This window comes from Micrasema longulum, unplaced genomic scaffold (genome assembly GCF_059751315.1).
Source record: "Micrasema longulum isolate JH-2025_06_02 unplaced genomic scaffold, ASM5975131v1 h1tg000705l, whole genome shotgun sequence".
In the NCBI taxonomy this organism is placed as follows: domain Eukaryota; kingdom Metazoa; phylum Arthropoda; class Insecta; order Trichoptera; family Brachycentridae; genus Micrasema; species Micrasema longulum.
The window spans coordinates 109,311-137,281 of NW_028277901.1; the positions used below are offsets into that span (position 1 = coordinate 109,311).

The 27,971-nt window shown below is 37.0% G+C and overlaps 3 protein-coding genes across 7 annotated transcripts in view; 2 read left to right on the forward strand and 1 right to left on the reverse strand.

Annotated features, from left to right (window-relative positions):
* hob (bridge-like lipid transfer protein family member hobbit) overlaps positions 1–23,549 on the forward strand; it is a 36,411-nt gene extending 12,862 nt beyond the window's left edge. Inside the window, 16 exon segments of the mRNA XM_088229764.1 lie at positions 497–697; positions 1,048–1,241; positions 2,062–2,180; positions 2,948–3,095; positions 4,717–4,932; positions 6,358–6,567; positions 6,756–6,887; positions 10,245–10,398; positions 11,451–11,633; positions 13,324–13,484; positions 13,671–13,841; positions 15,687–15,839; positions 18,262–18,590; positions 18,944–19,185; positions 19,991–20,205; positions 21,865–23,549. Of these exon segments, the coding sequence (XP_088085890.1) occupies positions 497–697; positions 1,048–1,241; positions 2,062–2,180; positions 2,948–3,095; positions 4,717–4,932; positions 6,358–6,567; positions 6,756–6,887; positions 10,245–10,398; positions 11,451–11,633; positions 13,324–13,484; positions 13,671–13,841; positions 15,687–15,839; positions 18,262–18,590; positions 18,944–19,185; positions 19,991–20,205; positions 21,865–22,227 (3,191 nt within the window). The 3' untranslated portion in view covers positions 22,228–23,549.
* Positions 23,550–24,218: 669 nt separating this feature from the next.
* On the reverse strand, positions 24,219–27,415 carry mRpL50 (mitochondrial ribosomal protein L50). Of its 2 annotated transcripts, none has more exons than XM_088229770.1 (5): positions 27,002–27,415; positions 26,227–26,321; positions 25,917–26,119; positions 24,512–24,631; positions 24,219–24,427 (listed from the first exon to the last, which is right to left on the reverse strand). In XM_088229770.1, exons 3-5 carry the CDS (start codon positions 26,050–26,052, stop codon positions 24,312–24,314), a joined length of 372 nt encoding a protein of 123 aa, XP_088085896.1. In that variant the 5' UTR covers positions 26,053–26,119; positions 26,227–26,321; positions 27,002–27,415; the 3' UTR covers positions 24,219–24,311. The 2 variants fall into 2 exon arrangements, with proteins under 2 accessions (XP_088085896.1, XP_088085895.1); XM_088229769.1 differs by lacking the exon at positions 27,002–27,415 and adding an exon at positions 26,392–26,627.
* skd (mediator complex subunit skuld) overlaps positions 26,755–27,971 on the forward strand; it is an 85,168-nt gene continuing 83,951 nt past the window's right edge. For all 4 annotated transcript variants that reach the window (XM_088229765.1, XM_088229766.1, XM_088229767.1 and 1 more), the window contains exon 1: positions 26,755–26,965. In XM_088229765.1, coding sequence (XP_088085891.1) covers positions 26,897–26,965 — 69 coding nt within the window. In that variant the 5' untranslated portion in view covers positions 26,755–26,896. The remainder of the gene's footprint in view (positions 26,966–27,971) is intronic.

Sequence of the window (27,971 nt, forward strand, 5' to 3'; positions counted from 1 at the left end):
AATCAGGATCTATTCTAACTCCCACTCTGAAGAATGGGAGTCAGTTCTATATAAGCTCCTGACGTCAATTTGACCTGTGTAGGTCTATTGTGACAGGTCCCCGTAAATTATTTCTCGCCTTCCCTAGCCCAGGTCTTTAAAGAGCCTGGCTACTGAGTGGAGAGCGAGTGTTCTCACATTGAGGATGCTACTTTTTTTGTGATATAAAGCGTCACATTTACATAGAATGTGTATAAGTATTTCATCATCTGCGCTGCAGAACTCACATCTAGAAAGGTTCATTGTAGCAAGGTGTTTATTCAATCTACAGGCTCTAGCGACAACGTTCACTCGGTTTCAGCTTAGTTTAATTGGGTCTAAAGCAAACCTCACGATGCTGACCAGGTGCTTTTTTCCAAAGCGTTATGCTCCGCTTCCGGGCCCATGGCCTAATCCATGTCTAATGATTTTTGTTTTAAGTGCATCTAACGGATATAGTAAAATGGTGTGTTTACAGGTTGGGATCGCGTAATGCGAGGTTCGCGGGACCCGAGCGCCGCCCTGGCGTGGTGGGACAAGCTGCGGCTCCTGGCGCATGGCCGCCTCACGCTGTGCGTGCGCCGCCTCGCCCTGCTGCTGCACGCCTCCCTGGACCCCTACAACACCACGGAGGAGATGGAGCTCGCCTGGACCGACCTAGCCCTGGATTGGACTAACGGTGAGTGCCCGGGTCACGCAATAACACAACCAGTCAGATACATTGACAAATTGAAAAAAATATGTAATGTTAAAAACAGCCAAATATATAAATTTTTCCTAAAAATACTTATTAATTATATAATACCGAGTAATTCAGTTTTATTTGAGATTTTTTTAATATGCGGACATCTATATTTTTTATGAATATCTTAAAAACAAAGCAAGATGGACAAGATTAACTTTGGAAATGGGCGACTCGGTTGTTTTCAGAGCTTTGAAGAACATTGAAAATCTTTTTTTTGTAGATTAGTTATAATGCACCGATATTATAGAAAGAATTAAGTATAATTCTAGTTTGATTGTCTCCAGCCAAGATGGTGTTCAAGGGTGATCTGAGTGTGTACGTGCGCACGGCCTCCAAGTACGACGACTGCCGACTCCTGTTCCTTCCCAAGTTGCGCCTCACCCTCAAGCTCTCCTGGATGTGCCTGGCCGACCCTAACGACCACCACGCCGTAGTGCAATGCGCCCCGGACAAAATTCCCGAGTACTCCAGTAACCAGGTAGGTACACTGACTGTAACTAGCTAAGACTCCTCCATTTCATATGGCATCTGATGTTTTTTTGTTCTCTTAGGAGAACTTCAACACAAACACAATCTTCAGTATTCTTTGAAATAATTTTAGTAAAATATCAAGAAAAACACTGCATTTATTACGATGTTACACTGTTCTTCTTATATTTCAACAGCCAAATAAGCAAATACCACGAAAATATTGGGCATTACACTGTTTCAAATTTTCAAAAGTTTGCTTTCGCTCTCCTGCAAAATGGTCGATTTAGAGGGGCAGGGTACTTCTGAAAGTGCAATATCTTAACAATATGTATGGTTTTTTTTTGGGTGATCCCGTATAGGTTGGACTATCTCCGGTGTGCTGGCTAGGTATCTTCTGCCGACTGCGACACGGTACAGATTACTAGTACGTAAATGCATCATTTTCTACATAACACAAAGTTTACCCTGAAGATGGCTCCTGCAACGGTAGCCGGAATGATAGAACGAGTCCAACATACACCGGAGCATCCAAAAATACCTCCTACTGAAAACAGCGTCCGTGAAAATCTTCTTCGATGGTGTTACAGCCCAAATCTAACCTAGGCCTCCTTCAACTTTTGCCTCCAACTCCTCCCGCTCTCACCAGCCGTTTTCCAATTTGCAACTTGTAGAAGCTGTGCTGCATCTTCAGTGAAAATCTACGCACCTATAATATCTTAAGTCTGTTATGCCGTAAAACCGGTGATAGGTAAAATCTCAAGAATATTGTCAATAAACTATATTGTTAATATTAATAAAGTTAATTTATGAAATGTTTGTGGTTTCAGGAACATGATTCGTTTCGTGCGTTCCGCTCTGAGGGAGTCGGGGTCCACCTTTCATTCGAGACTCGCCCTTCTGACGACAGCGATTGTCCAGTTCTGCTCTTATACGGCAGTACTCTCAGGTGGGTATTTCTTTGTAAGAGGGGAGAATCCAGAGTCATATTAGGCCTATCGGTGGCTTTTTTCAATCAGGTTTCTAATTATACATAAATGTCGCAGAAACGCCCTAATAATGATTGTCCTGAAATCTCCAGTTCATCACATCTGAGTACCGGTGTTAAATATATTATGTAGGATTAAAAACCGATAAATGTGTTATATTTTCAGTAGGAAAATCACACCATCATATTTTTCTATTTTAATTTCTGACTAATGTTTGTTCATTTGTCCAATCCTATGAGCCAATAAAATATTAATTGTGCCTCTTGTATGATACTTCGCTGTATACATAAATAATACAAAATGTCAATTGATTATTTATCTCCTGTGGTTGTTTTTAATTTTTATTATTATATACATTGGAGACCTGTAATTAGTATCCTTACATATCATCTGAGGCTATGATTCTTTGAAAAAATCGCAATTTATACTTTGGGAAATGGAAGATCGATTATTGATTCTGATTAATTGCTTTAATGCGTCTGATCACCATTGCTGTAAGGTCCAAGAACAATCACGCACGATAACTACTTTTAATGCCAATGTGAACATCTGTTGGGGATATTCTATCTTCTCTGCATTCTGCTTCAAGATTATTTATGTATTTTGCACAAACATAATTATTTATCATTGACAAATTGATGAACACACTACATATACCTTAACATGTCGGACACTCTGTGAGGAGATATTATCTCCCGTGGTAGTCCTTTATAGTATCCGTGTCCAGGTGGTTCGAGAGCCTCAAGCAGATCTTATCGGGGGCCACCCGCCCCACTCGCCGAGGTCCACTGTTCCACAACACCAAACCTCGGAGGCCGCAGTTGTCTCGCCACATCCGGACCGCTCGCCTCTCTCTCGCCCTCCATCGCTTCCAGGTACTTGCATTACGTTGTCCACTCGGCTTTGATTGGAAAATGCTTCCTGTAGCACAACAGATTTAAGAAGATGCTCCAGAAAACATCCAGATAACTTGAGAAATTATTGTCGACACTATTTTTGAAAAAAACCTAAAGAAGACACATGTTTTTCATAGTGCACTTTGTGACTTGATTTGACAATGATTACTCTGTGTCCCGTGGTTGAAGAATACAACATACAGTAAAACCCTTGTTTTACGTTTTTCAAGGGAGCAACAAAAAAAGTGTACAACTGAGGAAAACTCTAAATTGAGGAAATGAAGTATGGAAAAAATGAAATTACATAAAAATATAATTATTGTACTAGACTATACTAATTATACTGCCGAAAAATTGTAAGAACTGTCATAATTGGGGATTATTTATATTTACCAATTTATTGAATAAAAAAAAACATTGAAATTAATTGCAACAGAGAGGGAAAACATTATTGAGAAGGGAATATGGAAGTCTAGGCATTTACAGGACTTATGATGTTACACAGTGTGTAAAGTAGCCACTTAAATCAGCCAGACAGGTCGTAAGCCCTGTAAATGCCTAGACTTCCATATGCCCTTCTCAATAATGTTTTCCCTTTCTGTTGCAATTAATTTAAATATGAATAACTTCCTAGGGAGGAAATCCAGCCAGTCTGCAAGCATTTGGACATACTCAAACATTGATGAAAAAAAAACATGTTTAAATAATTTTATCTAGGTACTCAAAAATAAACATTTTAATTTTCATAAAATGCATACAACGATTTTTTCCCTTAATATTGGGAAATTTTATTCATATGGTAACACCTATTTCAGTATGGCACCACAAAATTTCAACTGTCATTTACATCGCGGCAAAACTGTTTTACACTTTTATAATAACTGTTTAAACTATTTTCTTTCCACATTATGTTTATAACTTCAAATAATATTTCTATTACCAAATTTTTAAACTTTCTGCATCGTAATTTATAGATGTAAAGACTTTATTCTTCCTAAATATGCGTCAGCTGCATGTCATTATTTAGTAAAATGTCAAAATTAGACACTTAAACAAAATGATGAATTACTCTGCACCTACTTTGAATTTTTTTATTTACCTCAATTTTATTGTTCATTCACGCGGCGGCACTCGGCTTGTTGTCTTTTGACAGATTGAATGAGTTTTTAAAAATTTAATTATAAATAATAAGTAAAACCGGGGTTATGAAAAAAGTAAAAAACATTAATTAGGGGAATATTTGAATAAGAATGTTTGGAAAAAAATAAAACCGTAACATTTCGGCGTAAAAAGGGGGAAAACGTAAAATTGAGGAACATAAAAACAAGGTTTTACTGTTTGTGTAAAATAGAACCAGAACCCTGGACGAGTGTTTTCGACTCAATGGCTACTACTAAAACTCAATCCATGTCCACTACCTAGGCTAAGGCCGAGGTAGGCATCCATAATATATAGTCCAGCCGGCCATATTGCCTCCGCTTGATGAGGGTAGAGGAGAATAGGTGCTAAAATATAACCTACATTATATATATTTTGAATCCGTAGCAATATTATTTGATTTATTAATTGATGCATTGCTTCTGCGGTGTGTCGTGTCCAGGTGTGCTACTGGATGTCGTTCGCGATGCAGCGCGGCGTGGAGGTCTGCGGGCGGCGCGTGACGTGCGGCGCTCAGCACGCGCTCCTGCTCGTGCCCGCGCGCGACGGGCTGCGCAGGCGCGCACGCGCCACGTGGCCGCCGCTCTACGTCAACTGCGAGCTGAACGACGCCGAGGTGTGGCTCAAGTCTGCGCTGCACTACGATCCGGATAAAGAGGTAAACTAAATACTTCATTTTCATTCGGTAGACTTAAGGTCCTTAAACAATAATTTAACGCATCTTGCTCGGTGTGTACATAGAATAGAGTTATGGGGAAAACTAATGGTGTTAGGGTAAATTAAAGGCCCCCGGTTACGTAATTATAGGAAATTTAGGTATAATATTTTTATTAAATGTAAGCATTTATTGACATTGTAAAAATAATTAATGAATTGATAATCATCTAGATAATTATTATAGTATTTTTGTATTTAAAAAAAAAACCTAATTAGTTTACTCAAATATGTGTTGATAAGTGTGATTTTGATATTAAAATTGTGGGACTTCAAGTTCACCCGGAAAAAAATACCCACTGTCATATCACGGTGCAGAAACTGGATTGTACATTTCCTGTGTGTGTTTACACTTAGGAAACGTATGATGTATGAACTGTTTAGTTGATTATCAAAACATTCAATTGACTAAAAACAAACTGCCGATACGAAATGATAAAAAATCGCTGAGAAACACGGAATTAGTACACGACCTCAAAATGTCACTAGGAAGTAAAATGAACACTGGAAAATAACTATATATAGGTGGCAGTATCTTTAGTTAGTGAGTTTGGTCAGCTTCGGTCAGTTCCATCATGTAGTCAGGTAGTTCAGTACTTAAACAGTTACTAACTAACATAAAACGTTTGCAAAGTTACTCTCACTGTCAATTTGTTTATTCTAACTAACTAACTAACTAACCATCACGCCATTTCCCCGGAGGGGTAGGCAGAGAGGATAGAACGCCACACCACTCTGTCCTGGCACACTTTGCTTCCTTCACATTCATACATCTTCTCATGCACGCACGTCGATTATTCCGACTTTTCACATGACCACTTTCAAGAATTTGTTGTACTTGATCATGCCATGTCTTTCTCAGCCTTCCTTGACTTCTACAACCAGACACATTCGCATCATAAATCTTTTTAGCCGTTGTGTTGTGTTTATTTAACATGTAATAAACTAGCATCAGCGCATTACATTGTTTTCTTCGGGCAACCTCCGACTGGGTAGGAGCTCCCATGCATTCCTCAAGCATCAAATCCTACAAAATTATTATATGGAGTTCTACGAGATAAATTCGAACTCAATAAATTATACTTTGTACATATTTTTATCATTATGAAGACAATTCGTATTTCATGAATATGGTTTAAAAATAAAATAAAAATAGCACACTCTGTCATTTTATTATGACTATTAATAGTAGGCAGCTTTTGGCTAATATTTATCCAGTACTTATATTTTAACAAATTAACAAAAAATGCACAATTATTAAACTTGTTTCAGTTCTGTCATTCTGATCCCTGTCACGATACAACCGTTTTGTTCTAGAGTGTCGATTTGGTACTAATTGCGATTCTCATCTAATTTGCATCGTTTTCAGGCCATCTGGTTCGGCCAGCCCGTGGAGAAGTGCTACTGCCTGAGTGTGGGCAAGGTGTCGTACGGGCGGGAGGCGGGCGGCGGCACGCGGGGGGCGGGGCCCGAGGCGCCCCCCACCCACCGGCTCGTGGTGCACGACCTGCGAGCCGCCTGGACCAAGACTAACCGGGACGTAGCGTTTGCGCTCTTCGATACATACATGAAGAATAAGGTGAGACTTGAGACTAATCTAATGAACTTTTTAGTTTCATTTTCAGCTTCCTTGTCATCATCTTTTAATGGACTTTCATCATGATCGGGAGTGATGCAATAAGAAAATGTGCAGTCTGAAACAATGCTTAACTTGTTTAATTTGTAAATACAATTATGTTTAAATGTATGAATGTGATTTTTTTGTAGCAACTGAAGAAGAATCTATCAACAGATGCCCTCAAGATATTCCGCAGTGAGGATTCCGAGTCGGCCCCTCTGAACAGTCGCGTCCCCGACCCCTCCACCCCTGCAACTCCCCCCACCAACACCTCGGTTCAGGTATTCTTCATTACCCGTACTTGTATAACATATGTAAATAACCTTACCTACGCAATATCGTTCACATCGGGGGTTGCCAAAATTTTGGTCTGTTATGAGATAAGAGCTCCTACACCAGTTGGGGAAGAAAATACGTTACGCTTCAATGTGTATTTATGAAATGTTGGATATAATCCTAAATTGGTAGATGGAGCATGAGAGTGACTGTTTGATGCACTGACTGAACTGAGCCAATGACTGAATCCTGGTAGTGAGGATGATTTTGACGCTCTTTTGTAATAGCTGTCCTTATTGCTGTCTCTACTTCTGAGCGGGGAATTTTTGCCATTCGTGCCGGGTAATTAATATTACGGATGTTTTGTTTCTATTGTTGTTTACATATATCATTTCGGCGAATTGATCATGTCCAATCAATTTAATGCCAATACGTGAAGAATTGACTTCCCTCTTTTCTCAATCCAATGAAGTGCATATTATGTACTTCTGGATTACCTTCTTTCAGTATAAAGATGCTTAAGCTACCGGATTACAGACAGCTTCTTCGGGCAGCTTTTGTTAATTCATTTATGATCATGTTAAACGTGACTTTGTCGTCGTAATATTATGTACCATGTTTAACGAATGTTTCATTTTATTTCTGTCTCAAATTGACTTTAAAAATACAGTAAAACCTTGTTTTTACGTTCTTCAATTTTACGTTTTCCCGCTTTTTACGTCGAAATGTTTAGGTTTACATTTTTTTTTCCATACATTCTCAATAAAATATTCCCCTAATTAACGTTTTTTACGTTTTTCATAACCCCGATTTTACGTTGAAAATTTTTCAAAACGCATTCGATCTGTCAAAAGACAACGAGCCGCACGCCGCCGCGTGAATGGAGAATAAAATCGAGGTAAATAAAAAAATGTGTAAATTATTGCCTCAAATTAAATTCAAAGCAGGTGCAGTGTAATTGATCATTTTGATTAAGTGTCTAATTTTGACATTTTTCTAAATTGTGGCATGCCACTGCATGCAGTTGACCCATGTTTGGGAATAATAAAGTCTTTACGTCAATAAATTAAGATCCAGAAAGTTTAAGAATGTGGCAATAGAAATTTTAATTGAAGTTATAAACATAATGTGAAAAGAAGATAGTTCAAACAGTTAGCATAAAGGTGTGAAATAATTTGGCCGCGATGTAAAATAGTGATACCGTATAAATGAAATTTCCCAATATTTAGGGGAAAAATCATTGTACGCATTTAATTCAAATTCAAATTTTTATTTGTGTGTTTTTAAGTTTAAGTAATTACATAAAATTATTTATGAATGTGTTTTGAAAAAATTTTGAAAAAATATGTTACAGTACTGATTGAATTAATGCAAAATATTTTTAATTAAATCCCCAATGCTGACAGTTTTTACAATTTTTGTACCGTATATTTAGTATACTCAGTACAATAATTATATTTTTCCATACATGTTTATTTCCGCAATTTAGCGTTTTCCTCAGTTTTACACTTTTTGTTGTTGCTCTCTTACCTATATAATATGACAAATTGCTCACAGTCACAACATTATAAAACAATCATTTTATACTTTACGTATGGCTTTTGAGTATTTTCCATTATTTAATTAATAGAATAATTAAACGGTACCAAATATCGTAATGTAGAAAATGTCAATATTTTGAATGATGACATTTAATATTGAAGTCTGGCAATATTAAAAAAAAGAATCCCTGATCCATTTTTAGCCGATTTTTTGATAGAATCACAGTGAGAAACTTTTATCACGTTTATTATTAGTATTTTATTATTATTATAAAAAGAATAGAAAAAAAATCTTTATTCTTTATTTGGGTAACCAACAGCTATATTTATCTTAAATATAAAACAAAACAAATTACAAATAAGCCAATTACAGGTTTTCACAAGTAGCATCACAGTAAGTTGAAAAAGATTCTCGAGCATAAAATGGACAGTAATTTAATGTAAATCCAAAAGAAGAGAAAAAATACTACAAATTATTTAGAAAGAAATTGCTGTATGTCATTATGATTATTTGCAAATAAATCTATTTCATTTAAATTATTTATTGACAATTCTTGATGGAATTCCATTGTAATGATGTAATAACTTATATTTCCATATAAGTTATTAATTTAAAAAATACTTGGTACACTTCCACTTATTTATTTTGACCAATTAACGCTTTCACCCTCTAATGGGCATCTTCAGACTGGTCTGAAAGACTGGGGTGAAAGCGCTAATTGGTCAAAATAAATAAGTGGAAGTGTACCAAGTATTTTTTAAATTAATAACTTATATGGAAATATAAGTTATTACATCAAATAAATCCATGTTTAATGATTTAGTTATTACATTGAAATGATTGAAAGTTTACTATAAATATGAATTTTGCCTATAATTAGATGAAACAAGAGGTATATGAAGAAGAAGGATATTTCTTTGAGATAGAACTTTGGAAGGAATATTAATAGAAAGTTTGCATAGTAGTTCAGGACAGTCGATTGAACCTGAGACAATTTTTAGTAGATAAATTATATCCGCTATTTCACGACGTTTTTGCAGAGGTAATAGGTGTGGTTTTTACATAAATGAATATATTAATCGGATTTGAACTCAAGTTTCAACCGAAAACACATGAATTTTACGAAATTTAAAAAAATATTTTCAATGCGTGATATCTGCACATTGTGCATAGGATTCCATATTTGTGATGCATATTCTAAGTTGCTTCGCACTAATGTACAGTAAAGAATTTTAAGAGTCTGCTATTGTGAACGACGTACAGCTACGCATAACAAAGGCAAGCGCACGCGATGACTTTTTTATGATGCTGTCAACATGGGCGTCGAAAAGTTATTTACTATCATGGAAGACACCTAGACCCTTTACACATAATGAGCGTTGGAGGTTTTGACCCTTAAGCATATAGTTAGTAGGTAAAATTTTTACTTTGGGACTAAATGTAATAACTGAACACCTAGAAGGATTAAGATCCAAGCAGTTGGAGTTGCAGTAATCCTCCAGATGGTTGAGATCTGACTGCAGGTCAGAGACATATGCTTAATTTTTACAACAATCAAGACCATAAGTCTTGATTGTTGTAAAAAAAATTATGTCGTCGGCAAAACAAAGCAAACGCGAAGAGGTAAAGCATTCATCAATGTCATTAACAAAAATTATGAAGAGCAAAGGTCCTCGAAGAGACCCTTGAGGCACTCCGCTGTATTACCGGCAGTAGTGCCCGTTCTTATTGAGCTACAGATCTATAAAGTAAGGTCATATCAGCTTATAGCCGCCTGCCTCTAATGATATGAATGTAAATATAATGTTTATTTATCTCAGTCGGGAGCCGGGCAGACGGCGGCCCTCCTGGCGCAGCTGGTAGCCGAGGCGGAGCACAAGGCCGTCGTGTTTTCCGACGACCTGTCGGAGAGTAACGCGCAGCCGCCCTCGCACGCGCCCGCCCCGGACGACTCCTCCATCTGCAACTGGCTCAGTATGTGCTCTCATTAATACCTCAAGAAAAATCACATTTAATTTTTGTGTTCTCACCAGGAATCGAACCGGAACCTTCCATGCGTGAGTCAAGCGTCTTCACCACTACACTACGGAGGCCGACGGAATATTTAATATATTATAACTGTGTGGTTTTGGAAACATTATTTTTAGTGACAGATTATTATTTTTTTTAATAAATATTTGTGTTCTTATGATTTACCCAAAGTATTTGTTTATTAGAAAATGAGAACCAAGTTGTTGCAGAGTGGGGTGCGAAGTTTAGACCTCTGATCCCTGGGTCCGCAACACTAGCTAGCCACGGGACCTCACCCCTGTTCATTATTATATTTAGATTGCTCGTAACAGCAAAAAATAAATTGTGAGCCTTAAAAGGGTGAAATTTCACAGTGCCCGAGATCCTAATTAATCAACTGAGGCCCGCTGGGCCGTAAAAGCGAGGCTCGAAGGGCCGAATATCCTAGCATGTAACAGTGTTGCCTGCTAGTTATTATTATTTGGCATGAAAGATCTTATTTTCTCACATTACTCTTCCCATCCTTACAAGACAAAAAGACTTGATTTATTAGTTCCATATGTAATATTTAGTAAACGTAGATAAAATAAAATAGGATAGAATTCATGAACTAAGTATACCTTGACAAAGAAGCTTCTATAGCTTTGAAACCGGTCGGTAGTAAAAATATTTTTAAAGTGGTGAAAAACAAAGTAGTTTTAAAAAATTTTAATACAAAGAATAACCACAAAGTTAGTGCCTCAAATATAAAATTTAAAAAAAAAACACATTTTCGTCTTTTGATCTAGAAAAGAAAAAACACAGCAGATTTTGTTTTTCGGGGTGATTGCACACCGCATGTCATTGTTCTTAGAAATTTAGTTTTTAAAAAAACTGTATAAAATAATACATTTTTAAAAACATTAAGTAGTTCGTAGTAGTTTCATAAAATCTATAACTATCCACAATTCGTATTTTACTTTAATGTTTATATTGTACAGGTACAATGACGCTTAAAACTGTTTTTGTTTGTTCAGTCGCCCTTGTGAATGCTCAAGTGGTGTTGCGCGGATGCGAAACTCGCGGATACGTAGTGCTGTGTGCGGCGCGTGCCGAAGTGCGGCAGCGCCTGCGCCGCGCTCGCTGCACCTGGGCCGGCTCCTTGCAGAGCATGCAGTACTACGCCACCGTCAGCGCTCGCGACAACGAGCAGTTACACCGTAAGTGCGACCCCCCGGTAGCCGGTAGCCGGTAGCGCCTAGTACCCTTTTATTATCATTTCTAATTTAGTTCTTTAGTATTTGGGTTTTGCGGTGTTGTTTGTTGAGTTTATATTACTGCGTTCTTCTTCCTTTGGAAGCGGGATCTGGAACATACGGACTCATTTCCAATTTGGAACTAACACTGTACTTCTTCACTGTCATGCTCGGAAACTAGAATAAGGTGATTGTACTGATTGATCAAAAATTGAGAATACTCTAGTGAGAGATACAATTAAAACTTTTACTGTGTTTTGTTATTTTCACAGTTCGATTGTAAAGAAATACTAAATTTTCACTAAAAAGGTTTTAAAAAATTTTCCCATCCCATCCCACCAAGATTTAAGGGAGTTTCTACAGGAGGAGCCAATTATGATTCAAGAACAAGACTGATTTGTCCCTAAGAGATCTACTGTCACCAATTTGTTGCAATGTTTGAATACCTGGACTGAGGAATATGACAATCACAAATCACAACCCATTGGATGTACTATATCTTTATTTTGAAAAAGCATTCGATTGTGTTTCAATTAAAAGACTGGTCAAGAAGTTGGAGCACTCGGCTATCCGTGGTAAGCTACTAAGATGGATTGAAGCTTTCTTGAACAATCGTATCTTTCAAGTAAAAATAGGCAACACCTTATCTACAGAACATAATGTACTTAGCGGCGATCCTCAAGGTTCAGTCCTTGGCCCGATTCTCTTCGTCCCGTACATTAATGATCTCAAAACAGTCGTAAAATCTCAATCGAGTATCTTTGCAGATGACACCAAACTGTTTGCAAACCTCCTTCTATACTCTGGTCAACTACTCCAGGATTTGGACCACATCAATGAATGGACTAAAAACTGGCTAATCTCACTAAACGCTGAAAAATGTACCATTCTTCACATAGCCAAACACAACCCTATGTGTACTTATCTTTTAGTCGGTGTCCAACTCAAACCCGTAAAGCATCCAAAAGATCTCAGCATAATCATATCAATGGATTCAAAATGGGAAGCTCACATCACGTCTATTGCCAAGAAAGTCAAGCCAATATTTTTTTGGATTAAAAAGGCATTCCAAAATATTACTCCAGAGATATTTCTTAAAATATACAAGACCTATGTAAGACCTTTATTGGAATATGTATATCAAGTATAGAGTCCCTACTTTACTAAAGACATCGAGCTATCGGAAAAAGTCCAAAGATGTGCTACAAAAATCCTCAAATTACTCAAAATGATGCTTTATCGTGGTAGATTAAAAGCACTAGGACTTACATCATTAGAAGAATGACGGAAGAGAGGGGACTTGATTGAAACTTATAAGATACTTAATAATTACTGTGACTGCCCCCTGCATGAGATGTATCAATTAAGTCCCAACACAAATTTACGGGGTCATAAATGGAAGCTCTTTTGTCCCCAATTCCACCTCAATCCCAAGAAAAACTTCCTTTCTAGCGGGGTAGTTTCAGACTGGAATAAATTACCAAGTCTAGTTGTCCATTCCATTTCGGTCAACCAGTTCAAAAACCGTTCGGATGCTTTTTTGGAGGAAGAAGAACGCATACAAAAAGTAGTATACGAGATATAGGCGCATCAGCAAAGGCTGCCTGCCTGTAACAAATAATAATAATAATACTAATCTCTGCCGTGATTCCAGAGAACATCCAGTGGGTGTGCGTAGAGGAGATAGAGGACAAGGGGGCAAGGGCCATTTCCGCATTGCCCGACGTGCCCCGCCTGGTGGGGAGCGGCCACTCCGCCGGAGGTGTCCTGGGCTCCACAGTGGGGCCCAGTGCCGATCGAGCTGACGCTCCTCAGGTTTGTAGTTTCGTTTCATTTAGTAAGTCTTAATATGTTTATGAAGAGGCTTGATTATAATATCTATGGAATATGGAATAGACACGAGATGAATTTTTTTTAAAATTGTGTTAGCATGTATACTAATAGTTTCGGGAAAGCTTAGAATAATTCAGGCTTAATTACATTGAAAATGCCTTTTTCTAGCTACAACGTATTGTCTCTCGTTGTACGTGCGAGTTCTATTACGTGAGTTACGAGGAGACAGGAGGAGGAGCCGAAGCCGGACCGGCGAGTTCCTGGGAGGAACCAGAAACACCCTGCGATACATTCACTCTCATGCACCACGATCTGGATGTTTGCACTAACTCTCTTCAGGTGTGTATACCCAGTGAACTTGGATCTAGACTCGTACTAACAATAGTTAAACATGTGTTTATTTACTAAACGCCTAAAGGGGTCTACAATAAACAGTTAAAATCTACATTTTCGTTTCGGGTTCGAATATTTTATAGTTCCTCAACCCAGTCGACCTGAAGCGTAAAACTGATCATCTTACCTTCATGTAACAAAAATGATCAATATATGCTGCGATTGATGGATCAATGCAGTGCCCTATGCACCATTAGGTGCCGAAAGGGAATGATGATGTACGTGTAATGTCACTGAACTTCTCCTAAACAGCTTAACCGATTTAAAATTTTCAATCAAATCTGTAAAAAAAAGGTCAGAAGCATAAATATTTTTTTCATCGATCTACCAGGGTTGCATTTAACGAGAATGTATGTTCAAAAAAATGGAAGGATGATGTTTTTTTGTGTTCAAAAAAAGTTATAAAAAGTTATAATTTCTTCCCATTTATTTATTTTTATTGGATTTTTAGTAATACTAAAATAATATTAACTGTCATTAAATACATATTTGAAATTCGCATTCATGAATAAAGTGTACCCCTGTTGGTGAGAAGAGTCGAGTTTGACATTTGCAAATAGAATTCTATATTTGAAAATGAATTATATTATGTTTTGGAATTCAACCATGAACAAGTATCTAGGTACCTACTTAAAGTCAATGTTTAATATTAATAATTTTTAGTTTTGGAATTTAATCATAAACCTAGGTACCTACTTATCAATGAAAAGTCTTTTTTTAGCGTTTGTCGGGTCCGCTAGTATGACATATAATAATAATTTCAATTATTATGATAACCCTTTAAGGTGGTGGACCCAGTTTGCCTTTTTGTCATTTTTTGTGAGGTTTTTAATATTATTTAACCATCGAAATATGTTTTGAATTTAAAAAAAGACATGTTGCAAATGGATTTTGTTTATGAAAATGACTACCCTAAAAATTACTCATCACATAATCGAAAAATTTTCATATTACTGGGCCTAGTTGTACTCATCTCGGGTGGATATGAGTTAAGTAATTCTAAACAAAAGAAGGAAATGAAGTAGAGAAGAATTGAAAAGAAAAGAAAAACACAAAAAAAGTGCTGGAGAATTGGGGTGATGACCATTCAGCGGGTAAGATAGGTGATTTTATTGCAACAAGAGCGGTGCGGAGTAAACCCGACAGCTCTGCATAATTATTTGCAGTTCTTTGCATGCGAGCCAGGAGACAACGGTGAATGTAGTTTGTCTTATTGTACACGCATTGGAACGCGTGTTGGAGTCTGGCGGTCCCTGTAGGTACACGAAAGTTTATCAGGGATTTTGGAAATCTATTAAGAGTGCAGACCACCTTGTTTATTGGTATGAGGTCAGCAATTGTCCTTCTGGCGGAGAGCATGGTAACCTCAACTCACACATCGAAGTTTGGTAGCAAATTTCATGTACAGGTTTACCCTTTTTGAACAGTTTTGCTGGACTCTTTTCAAGTTGAGAGAGTTGGAATTGTACAAAGGGATCGAAATCCGAATTTATCGGACCAGAGTACAATACAAAGATTTTATTAAAACCATGCTGCTATGATTTGTTGTGTTACAGATAATGAAGCCCAGCATCTACATAGCCTTGTTAGCGATTCTATGTTGTGTAAAGGTTAGTTTTTCATCGAAAGTTACGCCGAGATCTCTGATTTGTGGGACCGCAGTTATTAAAGTGCCGTTAATAGAGTTACGATGAAGGAAGGAGATTTCGTGAATGACAAAAAGATGTGAAAATATTTTGTTAATATTGAAAAACCAATGGCAGTTTACTTTCTTCGATATTGATTTTGCAGTACGCCATGTTGCTGGATGTGGTAAATAATCTGGTGCTGTATGTGGAGCCCCAGAGGAAGCGAGCCCTGGAGCGGCTGGCGAGGATGCGCTTCCAACTTCAGCTGCACCGTGTACTCGATCCACGCCGTCCCATACAATTACTTCAGAATCAGGTTTGTATTATTTTACCAAATCCATATTTTATTTTTTAACAAGTCGACTTGAAAAAAATGTTAAAGGTTTATTTATTAATGTTAACAATTTAAACAAAATTATTATATAAGTTTATTTCTTCAAATCTTCAAGTATAAAAATATATGTACTTTGGGGGACATATATCTTCCAGCCTACCAAAAAATACAGACTAGTCAAAAGATTTTTTAATTTTTTTTTTGTTGTTAATAGACTTTTGAACTATACCAAAAAAATATTTATTTATTTTTATTTAACCTTATATCAGTGATATAATTTTTATCAGTGATAAGTTTTTTATTTCTGAAATTACTCCGCGTGTGACATCTCAAGTTCTCTTCCGCTTCTTCTCGGTCAGTTCTGCCGATTAATCCATTGACGGTAAGTAAGCCGGAAATCTTTCTCATCTCTCATATCATTGGTTGGTTCATAAGAACTAGTGACGTCATTCAAAGCAGTTCATTTTTACTAAAATATTTTTCAAACATTTTCAAGAAACTTTGCCATACAATTGAATGGTCTAATTTTTACCACACGTTAGAAATCATTTTTTATAAGAGGATTTGTCTAATTCTCGATTAAAGTGTACAACCTACTTTCACTGTCTATAAGGACAATTAGTAAGTACTAATCACTGTAAAATTGCAATAAAAAATAATAAAGGAGGGTTGTGCAGTTGTGCACGTATTGATGAGTGGATCAGGCCAAATACGAGGGCGGATTGATAATGAAGCTACCTAGCGCTAGATGGCAGCACAAACACAAAAAAAAATTTAAAAATCCCAATTGCGATCTGTTAACCAGCAGCTGTTAAAATGTCACCCAAATTCATCGATTAGTTTATTTGTTGTAGTCGTTTGAAGTAAACAACTTTTGTGTTTCTTGAAAAATGGAAAAAAGCGAATTTCGTGCTGTAATTAAACACTATTATTTGAAAGGGAAAACGGCGAAAGAGGCAAAAGAAAAGCTCGACAAACATTACGGTGAGTCTGCTCCATCAGATTACATGGTAAAATATTGGATAGCCGAATTTAAATGCGGCCGAACAAGCACTGCAACAATACCACCAACAGGAAGGCCAAAAGAGGTGGTTACTGAAGAAATTAGCAAGAAAATCCTCGATATAGTTATGAATGATCGCCGAGTGAAGTTGCGTGAGATTGTTGAAATGGTAAACATCTCACATGAACGTGTGTTAAACATTTTGCATGAACATTTGCATATGAAAAAGCTATCGGCAAGATGGGTGCCGCGTTTGCCCAGTGTCGAACAAAAACGAGTTCGAGAGACCACTTCACAGCAGTGTTTGGACATGATAAAGCGCAATCCTGTTGATTTTTGGCGTCGATTAATAACTGTTGATGAAACGTGGGTGCACCACTATACACCTGAAACCAAAAATCAATTGAAACAATGGGTGGAAGCTGGTGGAAGTGCTCCGAAGAAGACAAAGGCAGTGAAATCGTCTGGCAATTTTATGGCCACTGTATTTTGGGATGAACTTTTTTTTTATTTTTTTTTTCTTTTTTAAATTCTAAACAATTTTTTTTTTAAATTCCCGCCAAACTGCAAAAGCAGTTTTTTTGCAGGGATTCGGAATTTCGGAACTCGGAATATTGCTCATCGATTATCTTGAAAAGGGATCCACAATCACAGGAAAGTATTATCATGCATTATTGGATCAATTGAATGATGCAATCAAGAAAAAACGACCACATTTAAAGAAGAAAAAAGTGCTCTTTCTTCAAGACAACGCACCGGTTCATACAGCATTAGATACGATGCTAAAATTACGTGAAATTGGTTGATCATCCACCTTACAGTCCAGATTTAGCTCCTAGTGACTTTTTCCTGTTTCCAAACTTGAAAAAATGGCTCGCAGGAAAAAGATTCAGCTCAAACGAAGAAGTGATTACCGAAACTAACGCGTATTTTGAGAGGTTCCCGAAATCGTATTATTCAGATGTTATAAAAAAGTTGGAATATCGTCTTACTAAGTGTGTCGAAGTAAAAGGAGACTATGTTGAGAAATAAATGGTTTTTGAAAAAAAAAAAAAAATTTTTTCCTACTTAGGTAGCTTCATTTTCAATCCACCCTTATAGCTAAAAAAGTGTTATTAGTTTAGTTTTTATAGGATAAATGTTTAATGTAAAATTTTGTTTAATATGTATTTATGGCATGTTTCAAAATAATGTAAAAATTTTCCCTCGGAACGGGACACCCCAGTGAGGGATCATTATTTTTAATTAAAAAAATAAATACAAAAATTCTAAATGAATAGTTAAAATAATACTTGACCCAGTCTGCTACCAACCTTTTCACTTTTTTTAGACTATGTGAATATATATCGTATATAATAAATATTATTAAAGCAGGAAAAGTAATTGCTATAACCTGACTAGGTTAGAGGATTGGTGGCGCAACTTCGAAGGTTGGAGAAGGAAACGTACCTGGTGCAGAGAGCTATCAGCGAGGGCGCGGGTCAGCAGCTCGACCTGCAGGAGCTGCAGCGCCAAGTGTCGCAGTGTAAGGACCAGCTCACCCGGGATGGGGAGGAGTTGCACGCTATGGTGGCGTGCTACCAAGAGTCCCGCTACCGCGCCCCCGCCACCCAGGCGCGCCCCGCCGCGCCTGTCAAGGTCAACGAGATCTGCTTCAAGCATGCGCAGTGGCGGCTGACGGACGCTGACGGCCAGCTCGGTATCGCTGATCTTGTGCTCACCAATTTTCAGTATGTACTTTTACTTTGCAATATCCCGGAATATACTGCGAATTGTTGATATACGTATCACTTTATTTTGAATTATCTAAAGTCTTTTCGAATCTCCATCATTAATTAGATACGAAATACTAGATCATTAATCAATATGGGGAGCAATAATTATACTTTTAAATATAAGTGAAGAAGTTTTTAGACTAAGTTTATTTCTAATTCTTCCTAATATGGATACCTCAAAACTTTAAACAGACTAAAACGTGCAAAATATCTAGTTAATAATTTAAATTATTTTGATTTTATCTTTTATGAAAAGGGGGAGTTCTTTAAATATAGGTATAAAATATGGAAGTGGCATGTTTCTTCAGGTATACTAAGAACACCAAGAGCGACGACTCAGTGGAGCACCTCCTGGAGCTGGGGTACGTGCGCATGACCAACCTGCTCCCCAACGAGCCGTACAGTAAGGTGCTGCTACCCACGGAGGTCGGCTCGCACATGCCGGTGGCTCGCCAACGCGTGCTGCGCTTGTTCTGCCGCGAGCGCCCGCCCGTGGGGGGCATCTCCGTCAAGGAGCACTTCGAAATCAACGTTGTGCCCATCACTATCGGTATTCATTACTTTTCTGCAACTTTATATTTAATCATGTGGTAATTTTCAAAGACTAAAATCGACAAATACGCTATTTGAATTATTGATATATATGTAAACACAAGATGCGGCACTAACCACCCGCCTTGTGTTTCACTCTCGATGAGTTCAGCACTTGATACGGTATTAGATGGTAATTAGAATCTTACGTAAGTATATTTGAAGCAGCGTAAAAGGGCGCGACATACAGCAAATTCACGGTAAACTGGCATAGACAGTTAGACTTTTTTACTCTACTACGCGTTTTGCACTACAATGTTGATGCGGCATATGTGACAACACTCATTTTAAGAACATAATTTGAACCTAGCGTTGTATGAAGCAACATATCTGTTAAATTATACCTCTGTGATTCGTTTAGCATTTTATATGTTTTTTTAATATCATCTGTTAAAAATATCATAAAAATGGTCTGAATTCTTGCTAATGATGAGTTTTGGATTTTTATCAATGTATTATTTATTTGAACTGTATTGTTCTATATTTCTAGCCACAGTTTTGATAACACAGTAAATCTTATAAAATTGTCGCAGAAAAATATTGGTTGAAAAAACACTTTTTTTTTTCAAATGACAGTAGCTAGCAATGTATCTTTTCTTATTCTGGTAATCCGAATTTTATAAATTTGGTTTAATAAAAAAAAAACTGTAAATTGTCAAAACTGTACATTAATTTTATTATAAAATATTTGTAAGAAAGAGCTAAAGATCATTTTTAATAATTTAGCAGTAAATTAAGTTATTTAATTTTCTTGCAATTGATAGGTTTGACCAAGAAATTCTTCAACACGATGCTAAAGTTTTGCTTTCCGGAGCGAGACCCCGATACCATCGACTCCCTGGAGGAGGAGGAGACCGCCGGCAGCTCCCTAAAGTCGGAGAGGGGCGCCAGCAAGAACAAGATTAAGGGGAAGAAACTCGCCAAGGATACCAACTTTTATGTCAAAATTGAACAGAAGGATGATGTGGAGAAAATGAAGGTATTTAGCCTCCACCTTTCTGAGTCATATGCTTTCGTTCTTCCTTTTGGTAGGATGCAAATTTTCCACCAACTGATACTGCGCTTGGTAATATTGACCTTGAATATAATATACATACAACAAAGTATATACGGAGGGAGGGGGGCTCAAACACCCTCCATGGAAAATTAGTTTTCATGAGATATAATGAATTTCAAAAAGTCTATAGGTACCTCCTATGAATTTTTTACCTTTAGCTGAATAATGTGAAATATTTAAAAATCGGGTTGTGGTCCCGCGGCTAGTAGTGTCAAGGACTCGCTGATTAGAAATCCGAGGTTTGAACCCCCATTTATCTTGATTCCTATTTTCTAATAGTGAGTTATCTACAACTCGTTGAAAATGTTTTTTTTTTATGTATGTATCTTTTAATATACAGTCGAACTTGGTTATAACGATCACGGAAATAGCGAGACCTCGGATGTAACCAGGTAACAATCATCGACATTTTAGTTTATGGTTTTCTCCATACATTTATTTACGTTTAAAACAAGCTACTTCTTGGACATACCGAACAAAATATTGTAAACTCTTCAATCGTTTAAAAACATAATATTTCAAATAAGAACCTGAGTAATAAAATCTAAACGGGCGGCAGACTTAGGACCGATGCTGCTGGGCATCGGGATCGGATGACATTCATGACCCTATATAAGTGTCTGAGTACCTAATTGGCGTTTTCACCGACATTGAAAAATATGACACATGTTTTAAATTGCATGTAAAAAATCCAACCTTTGTGAATCCAGTAAGAACTGGCTCAACACCTCATTACAATTTACAACTTCTTTTGTAGTTTATGGATGACATCCTTATTTCGGGGGTTTTTACTACGCTTTTCGGTGTTTCTTTAATGTTTTATGGGCAGTTCATAATAAACAATACGAGTGGGGGATGTCAAATCAGTTAAAAACTAGCCCTTGAATTATTAACATGTCTACTAACAAGAGGAAGTGTCTCTCGATTCATGAAAAAGTGGCAATTATTTGTGAAATAGAATGTGGCGCGAAAAATCCACAGTGTAAATACTGTGGAAAAATAAGAATGTTTATTTATCTGCACATTAAATTTAGAAAGTAGTATGTTTGCAAGCATTAATTAAAAAAATTTTTCATTGTTTTATTTTTTTAATTATCTGTATGAACTATACGTAGATTTATTTGTTTACTCGGTGACAATTGGATTTAAATAAAAAACCTTTCTCTGGTATAGCAAATAATGCTTATAACGAGCAAATTCAGTCTGTCCCATCTTCCTCGTAATAATCAAGTTTAACTGTATATTTATGGTTTTTTAGTACAAATTATTGACTGATTTTTCTTTTGACCAGTCTGGTTTTTTGGTTGGCTGGAATCTCTATTGCTTTTAGCAATAAATCTGCCAAAGTACTTATTCTTTGTACTTAAAGTTTTAAATAAAAACTAATAGTAATAATAAAATGGCCCCTAAAATTGAAATATTTGTGTAAATTATAAGAATGCAAATGTTTCTTTCTAAAAAAAAAGCTAGGCTAAAATACAACGCAAGGTTCCTATCGAGCCATCCTATGTGTCTCTAGAACACCCCCCATGTGGAAGCTATAAATACGCCTGCAATTGCATGTCACAAAACCATTTTCAGGAGCGAGCGGAGAAAAACAAACTGTTTATATACATCAAGATACCCGAGGTGCCCGTCAGGGTGAGCTACAAGGGCAACAAGGAGAAGAACCTGGAGGACCTGTGCGACATCTCCATCGTAATTCCCACGCTGGAGTACCACAACGTGACCTGGACCTGGCTGGACCTGCTGCTGGCCATGAAGTCGGACTCGAGGCGCGTCATCCTGTCGCAGGCCATCCGGCAGAAGCTGCAGCTGCATCGCAGCCGAGCTCCGCCCAGCGCCGCGCCCCCCGAAGAGGACAAAGCCCGCATGCTACTCGGCCCCGGGGAGGGCAAGCCGCACAAGAAGGGAGTGCCCGTCGCTTTTAAGTTCCCAAAGTGATCCCAGTATTCTACGCACTAAATTACTTTTACACTTCCACGGCTCGAGAATAGAGATATGATCTCGAGTTTATTTCGAATTCTATTATACAAGGTATATCCAAAAACTAAGTTCCGTTTATATTTCGTCTACTCCTTCTCAATAGGTCAGGGTGAGTACCGTGCGCTCGCAAAACTGCAATAGCAGCGCTGCGATGGCAAGAAATACAAATGGAACATACTTTCTGGATATACCTCATACTTTTTGCTACCAGAACTTGAAAATTGAAAAAAAAATCCACCTAGCTTTATTAAAAAAGTACTAAACAAAGGTTTAAAAACTCTGCATATATTTTTTCTATCAATAAAGCATTTACTATGCTTAATTTGGTGGCATTTACAAGCCTTTTCACTCCAACACATGTTCTAATGTTGTTTTGCATGTAGTACATCTCGATTGAACTCGCAGTTATGCCAACAAATTTATTAATGTTTATTTTAAAACTTGAGTATTTTTTTGAGACTTATATTATTTTAGAAATGTAATTGTTTTAATGAGCACCATTAGAAATTTCGTAGCTTAAAATAATAATTAAAAAAAAAACTCAATAGATAAACGTACGGTGCAGAGGGTAATTATTAGTTAAGTCATTATCGAGTACATGTATACTTGAACTTATAATATTTATTTTATTTATTCAGAGAATGCCAAAATAATTGTCATTGTAAATTCATTCTAGTTCCTACGCTTTTACTAAAGACAAAATAAGGCTTGAAGAAATCAAACTACGAATATAACAACTTGTAACATAATGGGGATTTAGATATTACCGTTTCTTTTCATTTCTGTCTATGTAAAATCAAAACCGCGATAAGTTGTTTGGTTTATGTCAACTTCACAATATAAGCTGCGATCCGAAATTACGACGATCAATTTGCTTACTTGGTCAATATTTTATTTATTTCATCTTAATATACTTTGTATTTAATGAAACAAATGTCCGATACTAGTTAGTTCTGTTTACCTGTTATGCTCCACCCTTGACTTATTTATATTATATCAAACAAAAAGTACATTTACAGTTATAAACTAAAAATAATATTCCAAGAATGATTATCATTATTATTTAGTATACAGGTAAACGTAGTTCACGCCGGTTTGATTTATAACTACACCAGTTGGTGCCGGCGTGGGGTTCCCCGGTTCGACCGACACAAGACGAAAGTAGGCGCCGCGATTTTAATAGCAGACATAGTTTTACACATTGTTTTATTCTATTACCTATCGTGTGTGTGAAATTGTTTCTGAGTTAGTTTTCGTTTTTTTTTTAAGAAAAATAAAAAGGTATGATTATATTTTTTATTTTATTATTATTAAAATTAAACAAACATTCAAATATTTGTAATTTATACTATGATTCTGCAAGAAAGGAAGGAACAATCAAAGCAAATGAAATTGGATGCTTTTTTCAAAAAATTGTGAGAATTTAATTTAGTACGGACGAACTGGTGAGTTAGTATTTATTATAAAAAATTCATTATTTATATCAAGAGATTATTATTTATTTTGTCAACGAATTTAAACTGTATTTATTAAATACATTTATAATTTATTTGGAATATATATAGGGTATGTATTAAATAAACATAGAATTTTGACACGGAAGCTAACCTTATAAATATCTTCCATTATATTTGTGTTCATTATACGCCGGTGTCTCTCGGAACGGAACCCGGCGTAAAACGACGTTTACCTGTAATTTTCAAACTTTTTTCTCATTCTTTTTTTTCTTATCTTAGAAGCTGTGTATTAAACAATATTATGTAATATTAAATTTATTAACATAAATGTATAATTTATATTATTATAAGCAAATAATGTAGGTATACAGAAGGAAAACAATGTGACCCTAAATTTTGTCAACACATTATTATTATTGAGAAGAAACATTTATTTTTGATGTCACCTACATACCTCATAGATAAGGGAAAGAAAGAAATAAACCAAAGGGATTATGAATCCATTCATTATTTTGTAATTGCTGTAACGAAATGATAATAAAACTATGTAAAACTAATTAACAGTGTTTTTTATACACATTGTATTCAAGGCCATGACTTTTTAGCAATATGCCCCTGGTATTTTTTCTTGGCTTTGAGTCCTGTGACGATAGTAGAAGACTTGGGGAAGGCCGTAGCTCCGTTGAACAGCGTGTCGGTGTCTGAAAAATAAGAATATTATTTAAGTTCTGGGAAGAGCGGTGATCGGGAGACGGGTCGGGTAAGGCTAGCGCGTATGTAGTTACCCGGGGTGAATCTGTGATACTCGTACTGGATGTGGAGGTTCTGTGGCAGATCTACGTTCTTCATGGCTTCCAGTGGAACTGTGGCATCAACAGGAGTTTCGTAAAATCTTTTGATATCACCTGCAACAACAATCAATTTGTTTTTTGCACGGACAAGGAATACATAGTAAGGAAGGGGATCTTATTTCATTTACAAAACTAAGATGAACACAAAAATATTTCAACATTTGCAACTACGAACGGAAGGTAAGAATCAAGTAAAACATATAATGCAATACCTAAAATATAAATCGTGCACTGTAGAATGAATAAAAATATATTTGGTAAATAGGTATCACACACACCAATCTGTATACCGCGCTTTGACCATCAACAATCAAATGCCACGCTTCTTGTGAGTGTCTGTCTTTGCTAATTCCGTTCTATGAAACTAAATAATTTTAGGCTCTTTTAAAAAATATATATATATTTATATTTTAAGCTATTTATAGAAACAAAAATATAATTGTCTATGGATACATGAAAGTTATGCGTTATCCGGTAGTGTAAAAACTGTTTTTTGAATAATGTATTGTGTGACATTCAATACGCGCAAAAAAAGTTAATTTACAATCAAAATAATCTTGAGCCAATTTGCACAATTTTCATAATTTAACTACCCATTCATAAAAATAATTATGATAAAGTGATCTCAAAAACATTACAAAGTGGACAATGCTGTTTTGTTTCTATGGCATTCCACAATTGACCAAAAAGACACCACATTTTGCATTATCAAATATCAGTTAAAATTTTTCTGTTTGGCTATTTAAAATTAGTGGATTAAAAGTATTACTTATTTTCTATAAATTGCAACAACCGTACCATAGTACTACATAGTTATGTTGGAATGAACATAATTTTTCATCATCATTCCTTTATCCACTCTTGATGGTGCATCGGGCACTGTATTAGTACACCAAACACAATGCCTCTCAATTGTTAGTTAGGGGAAAATAAGCCGATCAGTCTTACACTTCAGGTCCCAGTCCGGAGAATATAAAATATTGGGTTGTAAGATCTCTTTTTAAATAAATATTTCTCATTGACTTTGCCAGGAGATGAACCTGGGATATCAAGTATTACACCGCAAGGTGGACTTGTGGTTCAGTGCAGGCATATTTATGTGCCGTCTGTTCGGTTTCCTGTTTTAGGATCCATTCCTAAAAGTAAGCTATTGAGTGAAAATACTCGATCAGCTTCACATGTGTGAGAAATCGTCAAATCAATCAATTTATCATCTAAATTACCCTTATTCTTATGAAACCAAGACATAAAAATGCATGTAATCATCTTTTGTAGTTTTAATCAAATAACAATAACAAAAGATCACTTTGAATGATTGATTGAATAAAGAACAACTTACCAGTTGTTTCTATAGAGTTAAGAATAGAATTAGGAACACCATGATTGAACTCTTTGAAACAATCATTTAGAATAGTAAATCTGACAGCAGCGTCTTCCAGGGGCACGCCAGGGTCGGAACTGACTCCCGCGTTCATAAATATAGTCCTTAACTTATCTTTAGTATCTGCTGGTGGATTGTAAGCTCTCTGGGGTCTCAGGAACCTAATGCGGAATATACAAAATCTATTTTATAACTTGTTCCAATAGAAAACGTCCATGACACGCAAGTAGTATAATAAATAATAAGATGTGATACTTTTGAATCGTACCCTTTTGCGGCGATAGATTCGCTAAAGGCGGCTAATTTTTTTCCAACAGGGCGAGGACTTCTTCTGATTTTATTAGAGTAGTATCGAAAATTAACCTGCAAGAGAAAAAAAATTGTGATTGATCAAAATAAATCGATTTATACTATGAAGAAATGATATACATACATTATTTGATACTACTAGTACTAAGTCTTTGAAACGATTTAAAACGCTCGCCATGATTTATAAATAATGATACAGTTTTAAGGCTTTTAATTAAAGATATTTGAAAATGAATCAAGGCAATAGCGAATCGCGAAGCATGAGCAGAAGAGCGCAATATATATTTTTTTATTTCATTTCGCAGGAACTTTACGTCAGTTCGTTCGTAATACCAACATAAAGATTGTAATGATAACACTGTTTCTCTTACTGGCGATACGTGCGAAGAGCGCAGCATAATAATCGTATGTCAATTTACATACATTTGTTATTGAGAGTTCCACTTTCTACCGCATGACAGGGGGACTCTCGGCTTGGCTTGTTGTATTGTATCCGCCATTTTCCAGTCGCCATTGAAAGGTGAAAACTCCTCTGGATGTTCGCGATAATTTCTAAATTTTTAGTGGTTTTCTCTCAATAATATCGGTGTTCAGTGTCGTGAAACGAAAATGAAGTGTTTAGGACTACCATGACGCATCAAAACCATCAAACTAACGGCGCCAGTTTGGAGGACTGCCACACAAACTTCTTCGCCTTGGTAAGTCACTTTTACATCGAAGATTAACCGACTTACGGATGTATTTCGAAATACGGTATCGCGTACCGTTCCGCGGTCGCTCTCGCTTTTGCCGCCTCGACATTCCGAAACGCGAATAATGGTCTCCACGGGGGTGATGCGAACAGTCGTCGCGAGAAGGCCGAGGCCCCGTATCTTTTCACTCCGTACGCGAATCTCGCCTTCGGAGAACGGTGTCCCAGTTCGCGAGACGCTCGGATCTCCGCACGGACCGCGGCTTCGACTCGTCCCGCGATCCGCGTCGGCCCCCGCCGCCCGTCTGGCTGCGGTCGTTCATCGTCCTCCGTCACAGCGCGGGTCGGGGGGCGCAGCCGGGCTCGGGCCCGTCCGCGTGTCGCTGGCTGTCACCGCGGCCGCAGCCCTCCGACCTCGAGCGGCCGCGGACTGCACCCTCCGCCCTGCACCCGACCTGACCTGACACCCGCTCCGCCGGCGGTCCGGCCACCCCTCCCCTGACCCGACCGTCCGCAGTCAGCACCTGACGAACCCGAGGGGGTCGCGTTAATCCGTAGCATTGGAACTTTTCTGTTCAGATAGCTGTAAATAGTACGAGTGCGAATTACATAAAGAAAACAACAGTGTTATTACATTCAATATATTGAAGCGGGAAATGTGAAGGTTTAATTTCATAAATATGTATTTTCTCGCGCTAAACATATTCGTGCCGTTCTTATATTATATCGGTTTTATAACGATAAACTATCAGTGTTATATTCATCGAACAGTCAGCGCCAGAACTGTGCAGTGTTCAGTGTCCGGTGTCTCGTGTCCCGTGTCTTCCCATCGAACGATGAATGGATAAATAATAACGTGTAAATAAACAGTTTGGCCCTAAAGTTAGGAATGTGCAGGTACCCGACTTACTATAGATACCTCCGCACGCAGTCGTGTATTTGCAAATATACCTACTCCACGTGACCAATCAGCGTCGAACGGAGTACCGCCATTTTTATTTCACCGACCAATT

What these genes read in the sequence shown, in the direction of transcription:
- mRpL50 (XM_088229769.1), bottom strand. Translation starts at nt 26,445, where the DNA reads ATGGCGAGCGTTTTAAATCGTTTCAAAGACTTAGTACTAGTAGTATCA. An exon ending in GAATCTATCGCCGCAAAAGG is followed by an intron (nt 26,120 to 26,226) that starts GTACGATTCAAA and finishes ATTCCGCATTAG; the next exon opens with GTTCCTGAGACCCCAGAGAG. An exon ending in GTATCACAGATTCACCCCGG is followed by an intron (nt 24,428 to 24,511) that starts GTAACTACATAC and finishes CTTATTTTTCAG; the next exon opens with ACACCGACACGCTGTTCAAC.